The following is a 13,152-nucleotide window of genomic DNA, read 5'->3' as shown; positions in this document are numbered from 1 at the left end:
CAGAGTGCTGATGTGATATGAAAGATCTGTAAAGAAACTTTAAGTTAAAAATGCCATGAAAGGCCAGAAGGCATTGCTGCAAAAATCTGTTCAGCCTTACTGAAAATCAAGAATTTGACTTTATGATTAAGTGTCATCAGACAGAAAAAGTTTCTTTGTAAACCATGTAACGCAAACATACACTTGTTAAAACTTACAGTTTGCTCTCGGCGAGTGTTAGCTTGTCTTTCAGTAACTGAATTTCGGAATCTTTCTCATGGGATGTTAAATGGTTCTTAAATTCTTTGTCTCTACTAGTAGCCAGCAATGCTTCAAGATTCTGAACTGTAAGTCTCTCACTGGATAACTGCTTTTTCAGCAACTCTACTTCTGATTTTATATCTTCTAATTCACCTAGAACCTAGGGCACAAATTTTATGCATTACTAATACACTGGTTTACAACACATAGTTCTCTTTCATGAACAGTTGATACAAAACCTGAAATACTTGTACGTTTAATAAAAATTAACAGGAAGTTGAGCTCACAAAGCAAATTAAAGCCTACAATTATTTAAAACTATATTTAGTTTACAACTATTCAAGCTTTGCATCTGTCAAATATTCTAGTGGGAGCTGGATTACTGAGTCCTGGGAATGCTTACCTAAGTACCCATAACACTAACTGACTTCTAACAGCAGTAGGCTTTTGCACAAGTACAAACCCAGTATTTACTATACTTCATTCTCTTTGACTAGATTAGCTCACAAGTAGCTTCTTGGCTTTTGCTGAAAATGCTTGTTTTCCTCACCAGATCTATGAACATAAACAAATTCTGCAGGGATGAGAACTACTGTTCTTGGCTATTACAGTAACAAGAAACCTGACCAAGTCACTAAGTAAAGACATAACAACCAGGTGTAAAGAAAAACGTTCAGAAACTATGGATATTTAGAAATGTTTAAACCATTTCAAAATATTTGATAAACTTCAGCTCAGTCTAAATTTCAATCTAATTGAAAAAATCCATTAAGGAAGAATCTTTAATATCTATATAAGAAGTGCAATACCAACTTTTTAAAGTTGAAAATTTGAGTAAATTAAAACAGTACATAAAACCAAATAAATATAATTTGTCTCTGTGGTATGGCAGTTTTTGCTGCCACATTTTGTAGTGATAATGAAAGAAACTCTGCATACATAACCCACAGATACAGATCTGTATACTGCAAAATTTTTAATTTAGATATAAACGCAGACTAGTGATGTAAATTAACCTTACCTTTCTCTCAGAAGCAATTTATTGTTTTCTCCAAAGACCATTAAAGGCAAAAGAAAATATTTTATCATAGCAAATTAAATTTGCCTTTGCTGCTTACCCTTTCATAATCCATGCTTTTGGTTGTCAGCTGTCGAGATAAAAGTTCTTTGCTGGCCTCAAGTTTCACACAGAGTTCCCTCACAGAAGCCAGGTCCGCCAACACAGAAGACTTATCCTGAGTTTCACGTTTCACATCCTCTTCCAATTTGGACATTTTTTTTGTAATGGAGGAGATCTGAGATTCATATGCTTGATGTGCAAAGATATGCTAAACAAAGACAAATACACATACCCCTTCAGTGTTAAATGTTGAGTGAACAGTTCTCTGCTGGATAATAGGTTTGTTGGGTTTTTTTAACACCTTCTTTTTCCCTTCAAAATTAGCTTTTCCTACAAAATTAACTTTATATTACATTCCTTTCCTCTCATCTTCCTAAATCACAGCTAAGAACAACTAAGAAAGCATCTCTGCAATTTTTAATCACTATCTTGAAGAATTATACAAGTACTATATATAAGTGGAATGGGGCTGGATTCCAGCTTCAGAAGAGAATTAAATGCTTAAACGCCTCAAAATACAATCAATTTTTTACTCAGCTTTTGGGCTAATTAAAAGCATGAGACAAAACATGGTTAATCCACAACTATTATACCCTACCTTGATCTTCATGAAGTAATTGCATCTAAAACTTAAACATCATTATTTTCTATGCTATTGGTCTAAGTTCCAGCATTAAGCCATCCTGATTGTGGATTTGGACTACTGTGACCAGATTTTTACCTTTAGTCCAGCCACCAATGCTTCAAATAATTAATTCAAAGCTTCAACGAAATCTAAGAACCAAGTTTACAAAATACCCATAAAGTTAGCTGACAAAATACTGATAAAGCTATATGCAAATATTTTTAAGCAACTAAACAAAAGGTTCTTACACAGACAGTAACATAACACCACTGATCACCCAACAAAAGAGATCTAAAAGTATTAAAATACACAGTGTGATTCTAATTTTGGGAAAACAGGGAAAGGAGAAAGAAAGAACATCTAACCAAAATCAGTTACTGTTTCCACATCTGAAACATTCGTGTATATGAATTATTTTCCACTAAAGCATAAAAATAGTATGTTGACTTTATTACAGAGCACTTGAACGTATCCCACTTTCCTTGACAGAACTTCATTGCACAAGTTATTACCCCTTGAATCTCTTTTTCCAGAAGCTCTACTTTCTCTTGGAGATGTCTCCGATCTGTATCTATAGAAAGGAGTTCAAGTCGTATTGAGGTGCTTTCTCCTTCAGCTTGATGAGCCTTCATTTCCCAGTCTTCTGCTTGTGCATGGACCATTCGGAACTTCTCTAGCAATTCTTCATTTTCTTTTTCCTAGATGAAACAATAAATCACTCAGTAATGATCAACATGCCTTCAAGTTGCTTGATCTTATTTAATGCCTACTCTCTACAATATCTTCCTATTTTCCCCAGAATAAAGTAGATTTTTCTCCATTTTCTTAATCCCACTATCTGGCAGCTACCAAAGGGCATCATCCCTTTTGCAAGTCCAAATAGTAAATAAATACAATGACAACATTCAGTTTTCTTCAATGGAAGTATTTCTATTTAGTGGGTGTTAATGAGTTTCAAAGTTCCCATGGGAGGGGTTATTTTGGTTCTCTCAGCGTTGTCAAGGGTCACATTACTGAGATGTACTAATCCTAGTGCTGCCCCTTCCAATAAATTCCAGCGGGAGTCAATTTTAAGCAATTTTACTTACTGCATGTGCTCTTACAAATATTTATATTACAGGAGTGCCTGAAAGACTGGTAACCTATTTGGGCACATACACCTAAGCAGTCTACCATAAAAGTACAACACTGCAAGCTTTAGTGCTTATTAGTTATGCAGTGATCAAACAAATATTGCTTCTGAATTTTCAGTTGGCCCAGATGCAAGCGCATATTATAAGGCAGTGTTTAGTTTTCTGCTTTATTTAGCTCCATTCCTTCCTTCCCCTGTTCATGTAAGGCACAATGGGATAAGCATGTTGCTAGTATGAGTCAAATTTATCTGATGAGGAAGGCTAGTCATTTAGAAATTTCTCCTGTGTTTCCTGCATAACTTGGAAGGTGCAGATGAACAAGGCGGTGCATTAGGAAACAGAAACACATACTTAAGAGAATACTGTGCAGAAAAGTAAATTCCCCATCTCCACAGGCAACATTTGGATGTAACACTAGACAAATCCCCGAAATCAACCTCTCCTAATTGGCCACTGGCTATATATTCTACAGTTTTTTAGTACCTGACTTAAGTAATTGGATTCTCATTTGCCAAAGATGGGGCCACATCTGTAGCTGAAGTGCTTTAGACGTATGATATATTATCAAATTCTTAATAACTAAACTTCAAGTGTTCTAAATTGAGAGTTCTAAGCTAACATACTACTGACCTTCATTTTTTCTCTATATTTCAGTTTCTACTTGTAAAAAGCGGATGACTTTGCATGCATTCACCTAGACATGCAATGCAAAGTCATACCAAAATCATTCTTTCCTACTCAAAATCACATAATGGATTTACCAGTTAATGTTGTCTTGACATAAATTCCATTTGATTTAAATGATTTTAAGTTTTAATTCACACACTTTTGAATCCAAGTATCAGGATAAAATGCATTTTTAAAGAGCACTGTTTTGGCAGTACAGCAAAAACTCTTATCATTCAGAGACAATATTCCAATGTGCTACTTCTACACTTTTCTGCAAAGCTACATATAAAATTTCTTTTTTTAAAAGTGTAAAATATTAAAAAAAGCATTAAGCATGCTTGCTGCCTATACTCATGAAATAGTACCAGATATTTTACTGGTTGCCTTCTCAAAAAGCAAAACAACGCTCAAACATGATTTGTTTGTCATTTTCCAGTGTTATGGCCAACTGAAATATAGTCAACAAAATTGTGATGTGCACAATTTATCAGTGCTTCAGATCTAAGGAAGTTTTATATTAATCCAACAGCAGCTTGAAACAGTGCAGGGGAAAAAAAATGCAAAAAACAAACAAAAAAAAAGAAATGGGACAGGCAGGGAGAACAGGACCCAAACTACACATTTCTTGATTTGCTTTCTAAAGATACCATAAACCCAATGGATTTATTGAAAACAGTAATGACTGCCTACAGATTATACCTTTGAAGCCATCAAGGTCTCGAATCTAGAAACTTCAGTTATGTAATTATGAACCCTGGTTTTCATTTCTTCTTTTTCACGTACTGCATCTTCAAGCTCAGTACTGATAGCCTAAAGAGATTACATAAAGGCGTAACAGTGCATTAGAGTGAATTAATCACTATATTACTGTACCAGGCTAAATCAATGTAATTCCATATACCCAGATTTTACTGTATTCTTTTAAGTAATTTAGTCAAAGCCCTTTGGGATTTGTAGGGTTCAGAAATATTCCATACTACCTTTGATACAAAAAAGAGTTTTTGAGGCAAGAATAATCACAGAAAATAACGAATGTCACACCAGTTCATAAAATCTGCAGCTTTCCTGATGACACACCTTGCTGATCTTTGGAAAATTCAACATACAGAAGTTGGGAAGCTGGGATTTTTCTAGCCTTAGGCTTCCTTATCCCCAAGTGAAGGAAAGTTTTGTGTCATTAGAAAGTCAACTTTATAAAAAACAGAACACTTATTTTAAAACAGAATTGAAAGATAACTAAACGGATTATTAAGATCAAATTTACACATCCAAAAGGCACCTTGGAATAAGTTTGAGATGTTGGAATTGCTAATGCTGGCTCTCAGGTTCAGCTCTCACCTTTCTTTGAGTCCTCTAGCCCAGAGAGTCAAAAAGGCATGTGTCTTCTTCTATTCTCACTGTCAGATGTGGGGGGAAATAGATGATATTGTCTTATTTCTCTCCCTTTTTTTTTGTGGTATATTAATATTCATTAATGGCAGCCTTTTTATTGTGTGACTTGCTCAGCATATGCTGAAATCAGTTTGCTTGTCTCTGTGGTAGCCTTCTCAAGCACACCAAGAAAGCCTTAGTCATCGTATTATGGTAATATCACAGAATCACAGAATGGTTGGGATTGGAAGGGAGCTTACAGACCATCTAGTTTCAACTCTCTGCCATGGGCAGGGACACCTTCCACTAGGCCAGGCTGCTCAAAGCCCTGTCCAATGTGGCCTTGAACACTGCCATAGATGAGGCATCTACAACTCCTTTGGGCAACCTGTTCCAGTGCTTTAGCACCCTCACAATGAAGATTTTTTTCCTAATATCTAATCGAAATCTACAATCTTGATACTTATTAATGGCATGTCTAGCTTCAATAATACACCCTCATATTTATATATTACACAGTAGGTTTTGCAAGAACAATTCAGGGTACTACCTCAATTAAAACACCTTGCTATATTGTAGTTTCTAGCTTCAGACTCAGCCAGGTTGACTGAGGGGAATTGAAAGAAATGGTTTAGCTAACGAGGTTCTCATTATTTTTAGTGTTAACATTTAGTGAATTCAAACATACATTTGCATCTCAGCATCAAAACCATACAAGGCATTTGAGTCTCCTGATGAGCTGCAACATCTGTATTTGCTATACAAACTGAATATAAGTTGCAACAAAATCATGAGCTAACTCTAAATCACACTCACATATTTTCTACATTTTTTCTAATGTTTAGCTCAATAAAAATGATACTTACCCTATGAAATGCTGGACATTTATATTATATACATATAAGAGCAGATTTTGGGTTCTTCAGGAACCTGCTTAGTAAGGTTCCATGGGATATAGCCCTAGAAGGCAGGGGGGCCCAAGACTGTTGATATTCAACAATCACCTGCTACGAGCTCAGGAGTGTTGTGTCCCAACTAGAAGGAAGTGCAGCAGGAGGGCCAGGAGACCTCCTTGGATGGATAAGGAGCTCCTGAGGAAAATTCAAAGGAAAAAAGAGGCTTATAAAAGGTGGAAGCAAGGACAGGTGGCCTGGGAAGAATACAGGGATGTTGTCCGGGAAGTTAGGGATCAGGTTAGGAAAGCTAAGGCCCAATTAGACTTAAACTTGCCTAGGGATATTAAGGATAACAGGAAGGGATTCTGTAATTACACTGCAAATAAAAGACAGACTAGGGACAACGTGGGCCCTCTCCAAAAGCTGTCAGAACTGGCTACCCTGGATTTGGAGAAGGCTGAGGTTCCTAATGACTTATTTGCCTCAGTCTTCACTGGCAAATGCTCTGACCACACAACCCAAGTCTTGGAAGGCAGACGCAGGGACTGTGAGAATGAAGACCTTGGGCCCACTGTAGGAGAGGATCTGGTTCAAGACCATCTTAAAAACCTGAACGTACACAAGTCAGTGGGACCTGATGAAACCAATCTGCAGGTCCTGAAGGAGCTGGCAAATTAAGTTGCTAAGCCACTGTCCATTATATCTGAAAAATCACAGCAGTCGGGTAAAGTTCCCAACAACTGGAAAAAGGGAAATATAACCCCATTTTCAAGAATGGGAAAATGGATGACCTGGGGAATTACAGACCAGTCAGTCTCACCTCTGTGCCTGGCAAAATCTTGGAGCAGATTCTCCTGGAAGGCGTGCTAAGGCACATGAAAAACAACAAGGTGCTTGGTGACAGCCAGCATGGCTTCACCAAGGGGAAATCCTGCCTGACCAATTTGGTGGCCTTCTATGATGGGACTACGGAACTGATGGACAGGGATAGAGCAGCTGGACTTGAGCAAAGAGTTTGACACTGTCCCACATGACATCCTTGTCTCTAAATTGGAGAGACGTCAATTTGATAGGTGGACCACTTAGTGGAAAAAGAACTGGCTGGATGGCCGCCCACAAAGAGTTGTGGTCAATGGCTCAATGTCCAGCTGGAGACCAGTAACGAGTGGTGTCCCTCAGGGATCGGTCTTGGGACCGGTCTTGTTCAATATCTTTGTCGCTGACATGGACAGTGGGATTGAGTGCGCCCTCAGCAAGTTTGCTGATGACACCAAGCTGTGTGGTTCGGTTGATACGCTGGAGGGAAGGAATGCCATCCAGAGGGACCTTGACACACTTGTGAGGCGGGCTGATGCCAACCTCATGAAGTTCAACCATGCCAAGTGCAAGGTCCTACACCTGGGTCGGAGCAATCCCAGGCACAGCTACAGGCTGGGCAGAGAAGAGATTCAGAGCAGCCTTGCAGAGAAGGAGTTGGGGGTGCTGGTTGATGAGAAAATGAACATGAGCCGGCTTCAGTGTGCGCTTGCAGCCCAGAAAGCCAACCATAGCCTGGGCTGCATCAAAAGAAGAGTGACCAGCAGGTCAAAGGAGGTGATCCTGCCCCTCTATGCTGTTCTTGCAAGACCCCACTTGCAGTACTGTGTACAGTTCTGGTGTCCTCAACATAAAAAGGACACGGAACTGTTGCAACAAGTCCAGAGGAGGGCCACGAGGATGATCAGGGGACTGGAGCACCTCCTGTATGAAGATGGGCTGAGAAAGTTGGGACTGTTCAGCCTGGAGAAGACTGTGTGAAGACCTCATAGCAGCCTTCCAGTATCTGAAGGGGGCCTATAGGGATGCTGGGGAGGAACTCTTCATTAGGGACTCTAGTGATAGAACAAGGGGTAACGGGTTAAAACTTAAACAGGGGAAGTTTAGATTGGATATAAGGAGGATGTTCTTTACTGTAAGGGTGGTGAGGCACTGGAATGGGTTGCCCAGGGAGGCTGTGAATGCTCCATCCCTGGCGGTGTTCAAGTCCAGGTTGGACAGAGCCTTGGGTGACATGGTTTAGTGTGAGGTGTCTCTGCCCAAGGCAGTGGGGTTGGCACTAGATGACCTTAAGGTCCTTTCCAACCCTAACTATTCTGTGATTCTATATATTGTCCATACACACATTCTATTGTACAAGGACATTAATGTCATTCACTTGGAGCTGGGAAGCTTTTGGTCCGCAGTATCCAGCTGGTGCACTAAACCAACTCATTATTCCTCAGACTATGTGAGGGATTAACAAGACTCAATGCACTTCATGCTCTTTGAGCCATGGACTCCAGACTTGGGGAATTCCAAGGAAGAAGAGATGGTGCAATGATGATTTTGAACATTGCAAATAGGCTATACAAATCTCTTAAGCTCTTTAAAGAATGTGCTTTTACATATCAGTAGCTGGTTTAACTTGCAGACCCCTGGATAACATCTCAAGATGAAGATCCCGCAAGAAGAATAATGATGACAGTCAAACAGTTTAGTTCACTGAATCTCTCACCCCTCTCTGTCTTGCAAATTTTTTATTTAAACTACACCATCAACTTGAGATAGCTCACCTTTCAATAAAATTTCAATAATACTCTATGGAAACATGTAATTCCTCAAGGAGTTAAAGATTTTATTTGAGCTTTGATTCTGTAAGCGATGTAAGTTTAAGTTGTGCCTTCATAGCATGCACTTTGCAAGGGAATGTATTTAGCTATCAGCAGCTGAGATGGATAGTACACCTTCCAAATGGAAAGCTAACCATGAATGCACATGATCCAACTCAGAGTCCACTGGGCAGTCACAAGCCCCTTCCCACCTGTCCTCTGACCTAAAGCTACTGACTGGCTAGCTGTTAGCAAGCAAGTACATTATGGCTCTAATGAAAGATGGAGTCATATAAAACTAATGCAAAAAAAAAAAAAAATACATATATATAAAAAAAACCTCTGCAAGTAGTCAAAAAAAGTACCTGAACAGAATTTCCACAAAAGGCAAAATGCCCACACACAAAAAGCTGCATTATACAGCTAAACTCTGTAAAATGCCACCTCACCATGACACCTACCTTACCAATGCAAAGACAATCCAATAAGAACAATTATCCAGAGAAATAGATGGCACCTTTGAATTCACCATCTAAAAACCCCACACACACTTGAGAAAATGGAAAGGGAACCCCTCCTATTCTCATTGACTGCATCCTTATCCATTCCTGAAATCAGGAAACAAATTCAGACTATTCGGGACTATCATACCTTAAGTTTTCTTCAGTCCCTCTGCCTTGTATCTTTTAAGCCCTCTTATACTTTTCTTATATTAAAGCAAAGTTCCTGCAGAGCTGGCAACTAATCTTGCCAGAACTGGAAATTAAAAATCTGCCAATATCTCTTCACAGCCACCATTACCAAGGCTCACAGAACACAAACATTAAATCTACATTCCAAAACATACAATTTCAAAATGTGGCATACCTCACTCAATATATCCAATGCTTCATGGAAACTAAATGGGTGAAACTAATGTATCACTATGCCCCAGAATAAATTCAGATGTGCCAGCAATCTCCTCCCTCTCACTTCAAGCTTACTAATAACCTGATATCTGCTTCTGTGGTTTCTTGCTCCTTCTCAAAAATCCCTGTTCCACAGATAATAAAACCCAATTTTTAACAATTAAATACCAGCTACTGATGTAATCAATTTCGTTATAGTATAAATGTAATTTCATTATAGAATAAACAATTATGTCCTAGATTTAATTAGATTTCTTTTTTAATCTGGGGAAGGGGGACTAAACTGAAAGCTTGTCTGTTTCTCCCCCACTGTACTGACTAAGCTGAAGTATCTAAAGTAATTGCTTTTACATGTTCTGTCCAGTTATTTTTAACATCCCAGTGTTCAAGAAATATGACTAATTAAGCATACCAAATCAAAGTTGAGGATACAGCAGTTTTGATGCACCCCTATACATAAGTAAGCAATAAATAATTTAGTACTTCAGCATTATGTACTGCCTTCATACCTGATTTTCTCTGGCCATTGTAGCTAGGTCATCTTGCAGTCGTCTGTTTTCTTTCAGAGCCATTTCTTTTACTCTTCCTATCTCTGCAAGCTCTATGTGGGACGTATCAAGCTGGCGATGTAAGCTAGATATCTCACGGTCTCTGCTGCTCAGCATGTCCTTTATCTGGCTATCAAGTGAAAATCTTATTTAAGTTGTCCCTTCTTATACTATACCACGTACTGCTGAAAATGATCAGATGTGGATTTTGGATATGCAAAAGCCTTTTTTTTTTTTTTTTAAGGGGGGGGGAAATTCATGCTTTCTGAGGGCTGACAAGTCTAAACATAAACATAAAGATGTAGAAATGTCAATATGCACAAATAAAACTTCAACTTTGAAGATGCATCTGGTGAGATGTATCTTATTATGCTGACAGCAATCACAGATACTTATGTTTATCCATGTTTGATAGTGATTACAGTATATTAGCCATTGCATATTTTATAAACCATAAAGACAGCTTATACTTGAAATGTCCCAACCAAGAGAGTAAGATTAAACAAACCACTAAAATTAAAATGTGTGAATTTATGTAAAGTTTTGCCTTTTTTTTTTTTTGCCATAGATACTTCATGTATCAATGTATTAAATATTCAGTTATACTGGTCTTCAGGTGTTTAAATATTTTCTTTTAAAACGCTATAGTTTAAAAAGTCATGATGAAAAGAGGCAAGAAGGAAAGATCAGATGAAGCCCAGCTAAAATCTATGCACATATACCACAATTGGAATCGTACTGGTAACTTAAGTTGGAAGCATTAGCTTGCCAATAAGTAGGAGTTCAGATCTGAGTTTTACCTGGCTCAATCTAATATCTAGTGGAGTACTTAGAGTACTAAAAAGCTACTTCCTAACTGAGAATTAGGAAATGTTACCAATTTAGGAAGATAAGTATACACAAACAATGGTTAATTGCTGTCTTAACAGTACCTTAGCATCCTGCAATATAATTGCAGGAGAAGCTTATTCAAAAGTTGGGTACATCTTTCTCAACATGGTATGCTCCTTTTCACCAAAATAACCACCTACTTTAATTTTAAAACCACTAGATAAAACTACTGAAGAAGACATCCTAGTCTTTACTTACTCATTTGAGGACTCCAGTTCAGAGAGGGTTAGATGTAAATGAGCAATTGTTTTTTCCTATGAAAATAAAAGCCAAAATTGTATTATTATACGGCAACATAACAGGATACTTCAAGTTAAAGAACTTTACATTTAAACCTTTATTTTAACCCTTCACCAATAATAAGTGCATCTTTGCACATTCAAGTTTCCAAGCTTCTTTACTGAGAAAGGATTTTCTTATCAAAAAGATGGAAGTCAGCTATAGATTCTGTCACATCAGGCTAGAAGCTTATATCTCAAATACCTCCAAGTGCAAAATGCAGAAAATATACTACTTTATTTCCTTGGAGTATTTAGGGAATATACTAACAATAATAATTTAAATGCTGTTGAGTTGGCAAATGACTTTTTGGATTTAGTCCAAACATAGCGTTCATGCAATGCCTCAGCCTCTGCATTGGCTTTGCCATACAAGCAAAATGTCTGTTTTAAAAATCCCCAGATGGACTGCAAAGTAGTACTTCTACTGCACATACCTTGTTAGCTAAGTTGTTATCTAAGCATGCGATTCTTTCTGTTTTTTCATCTACAGTTTCTTGAAGACTATCCTTTTCTTTGTCCAAAACAGTAATAGTACTTCTAAGCACATTGACTGCTTCATCCTGGGAAGTGCTCCTCTGATTTAACCTATCTATAAATAAAAGAGTAAGTACTTTCTATTTTAAAATCAGGAAATAACCATAAAAATAACCAATGATTACCTATTTTCTCCTCTAGCTTTACAATTTCTTCTTGAGCTGATTGCAGTTCATTCTTTTTGAGGGCTAATCGGTGCTGTAAATCGTCAACAGACCTCTGGAGTTGGTCATTTAAGAGCCTAGAAAATCAGTACATAGTTGAAAGAAGTTTGGGACTTATTCAGGGTCATCAACTTACGGCTTTTAAAGCTGCTTGAAGTGCTGGAACAGTTCCAGTGCTGAATACCAACCAGCAGCACAGGATTGTGTCATGCTAACCAGAACTGTCCCTCACTCTCTGGAAGAGAGAGGACTAGTAATTATTGCCAAGACCAACACCACTTGGTTGCTCTTGGACCCCTGCAGCAACTTCACCTCAACATCATTCCAAAATGGAGCAATGGAACCTTGGTGGAACAACCATGATAATCTGAAACATTAATTTCCTCAGAATTCTGTTACTCTTCATCAGGTAACTCTTATTACTTGTGTCTTTTGACTCTTCGCTGTATCAAGATTTTGATATGTAGTTCATAGCAGTGATTATCAGCCACACCATATTTTAAGAAGCAATTAAATTGACAGCTGTAGTTCTGATCCTACTTTAAGAAATACAGAGCCTAAAAGATATATGAAACCATCTATATACATACTTGCTTTGCTCAGAAAGAAATATCAGTGACCTATGAAATAAAAGAAAAAAAAATGCAGCTTCAAAGTAATTAAATGGATCATTTACAACACATGCAAGAAATAAAAATCCCTCTGAAATGGGATCCCACAAATGCTAGAGAAACTTTTAATTTATTAAAAAAAACACCAATCCAGAATACAGCATGTCTGGAGATAAAGACTGCTCTCACTCAGCTTAGAGCGAAACTCTGGAGGGGAGTGGGGAAGCAGGGGTGCCAAACACAGCTATAACGAATTGCCACCATGCACAAAGCAGAACCAAATGCTGAAATTACTGTATCCCTACTCCTTATCTCCTCCTTTTTAGGATATCAGTGCTTTCCACTAAAATTACACAGAACCTAATAAGGCACTTCACTTTTATGAATGTTGTCACAATTTTACCAACAAATACACTAATTGTTTTACTAACAATCTTCTTTTGTGCAACAGAGAGCATGAGATGAACCCCAAAGCCTGCTTCCCAGCTTCAGCTTATGGCTATTCGCCCTGCTACTGTACTGTTATACAGTGCA

At 37.9% G+C, this 13,152-nt stretch overlaps 1 protein-coding gene across 5 annotated transcripts in view; it reads right to left on the bottom strand.

The window, feature by feature from the left end:
- Nucleotides 1-13,152, bottom strand: part of CEP135 (centrosomal protein 135) — a 39,455-nt gene that overhangs the window by 5,704 nt on the left and 20,599 nt on the right. For all 5 annotated transcript variants that reach the window (XM_061370537.1, XM_061370531.1, XM_061370545.1 and 2 more), the window contains 8 exons: nucleotides 11,969-12,084; nucleotides 11,744-11,898; nucleotides 11,227-11,282; nucleotides 10,099-10,267; nucleotides 4,487-4,597; nucleotides 2,498-2,683; nucleotides 1,359-1,568; nucleotides 198-400 (listed from right to left, as the gene is read on the bottom strand). In XM_061370537.1, the coding sequence (XP_061226521.1) occupies nucleotides 198-400; nucleotides 1,359-1,568; nucleotides 2,498-2,683; nucleotides 4,487-4,597; nucleotides 10,099-10,267; nucleotides 11,227-11,282; nucleotides 11,744-11,898; nucleotides 11,969-12,084 (1,206 nt within the window). The remainder of the gene's footprint in view (nucleotides 1-197; nucleotides 401-1,358; nucleotides 1,569-2,497; nucleotides 2,684-4,486; nucleotides 4,598-10,098; nucleotides 10,268-11,226; nucleotides 11,283-11,743; nucleotides 11,899-11,968; nucleotides 12,085-13,152) is intronic.

Source organism: Neopsephotus bourkii, unplaced genomic scaffold, assembly GCF_033783945.1.
Source record: "Neopsephotus bourkii isolate Nb327-2 ecotype Australia unplaced genomic scaffold, CSIRO-AGI_Nbou_v1 NB_168, whole genome shotgun sequence".
NCBI classification, from domain to species: Eukaryota; Metazoa; Chordata; class Aves; order Psittaciformes; family Psittacidae; genus Neopsephotus; species Neopsephotus bourkii.
Note: the sequence above shows the minus strand (reverse complement) of the source record. Positions and strands in the feature narration are given on the sequence as shown.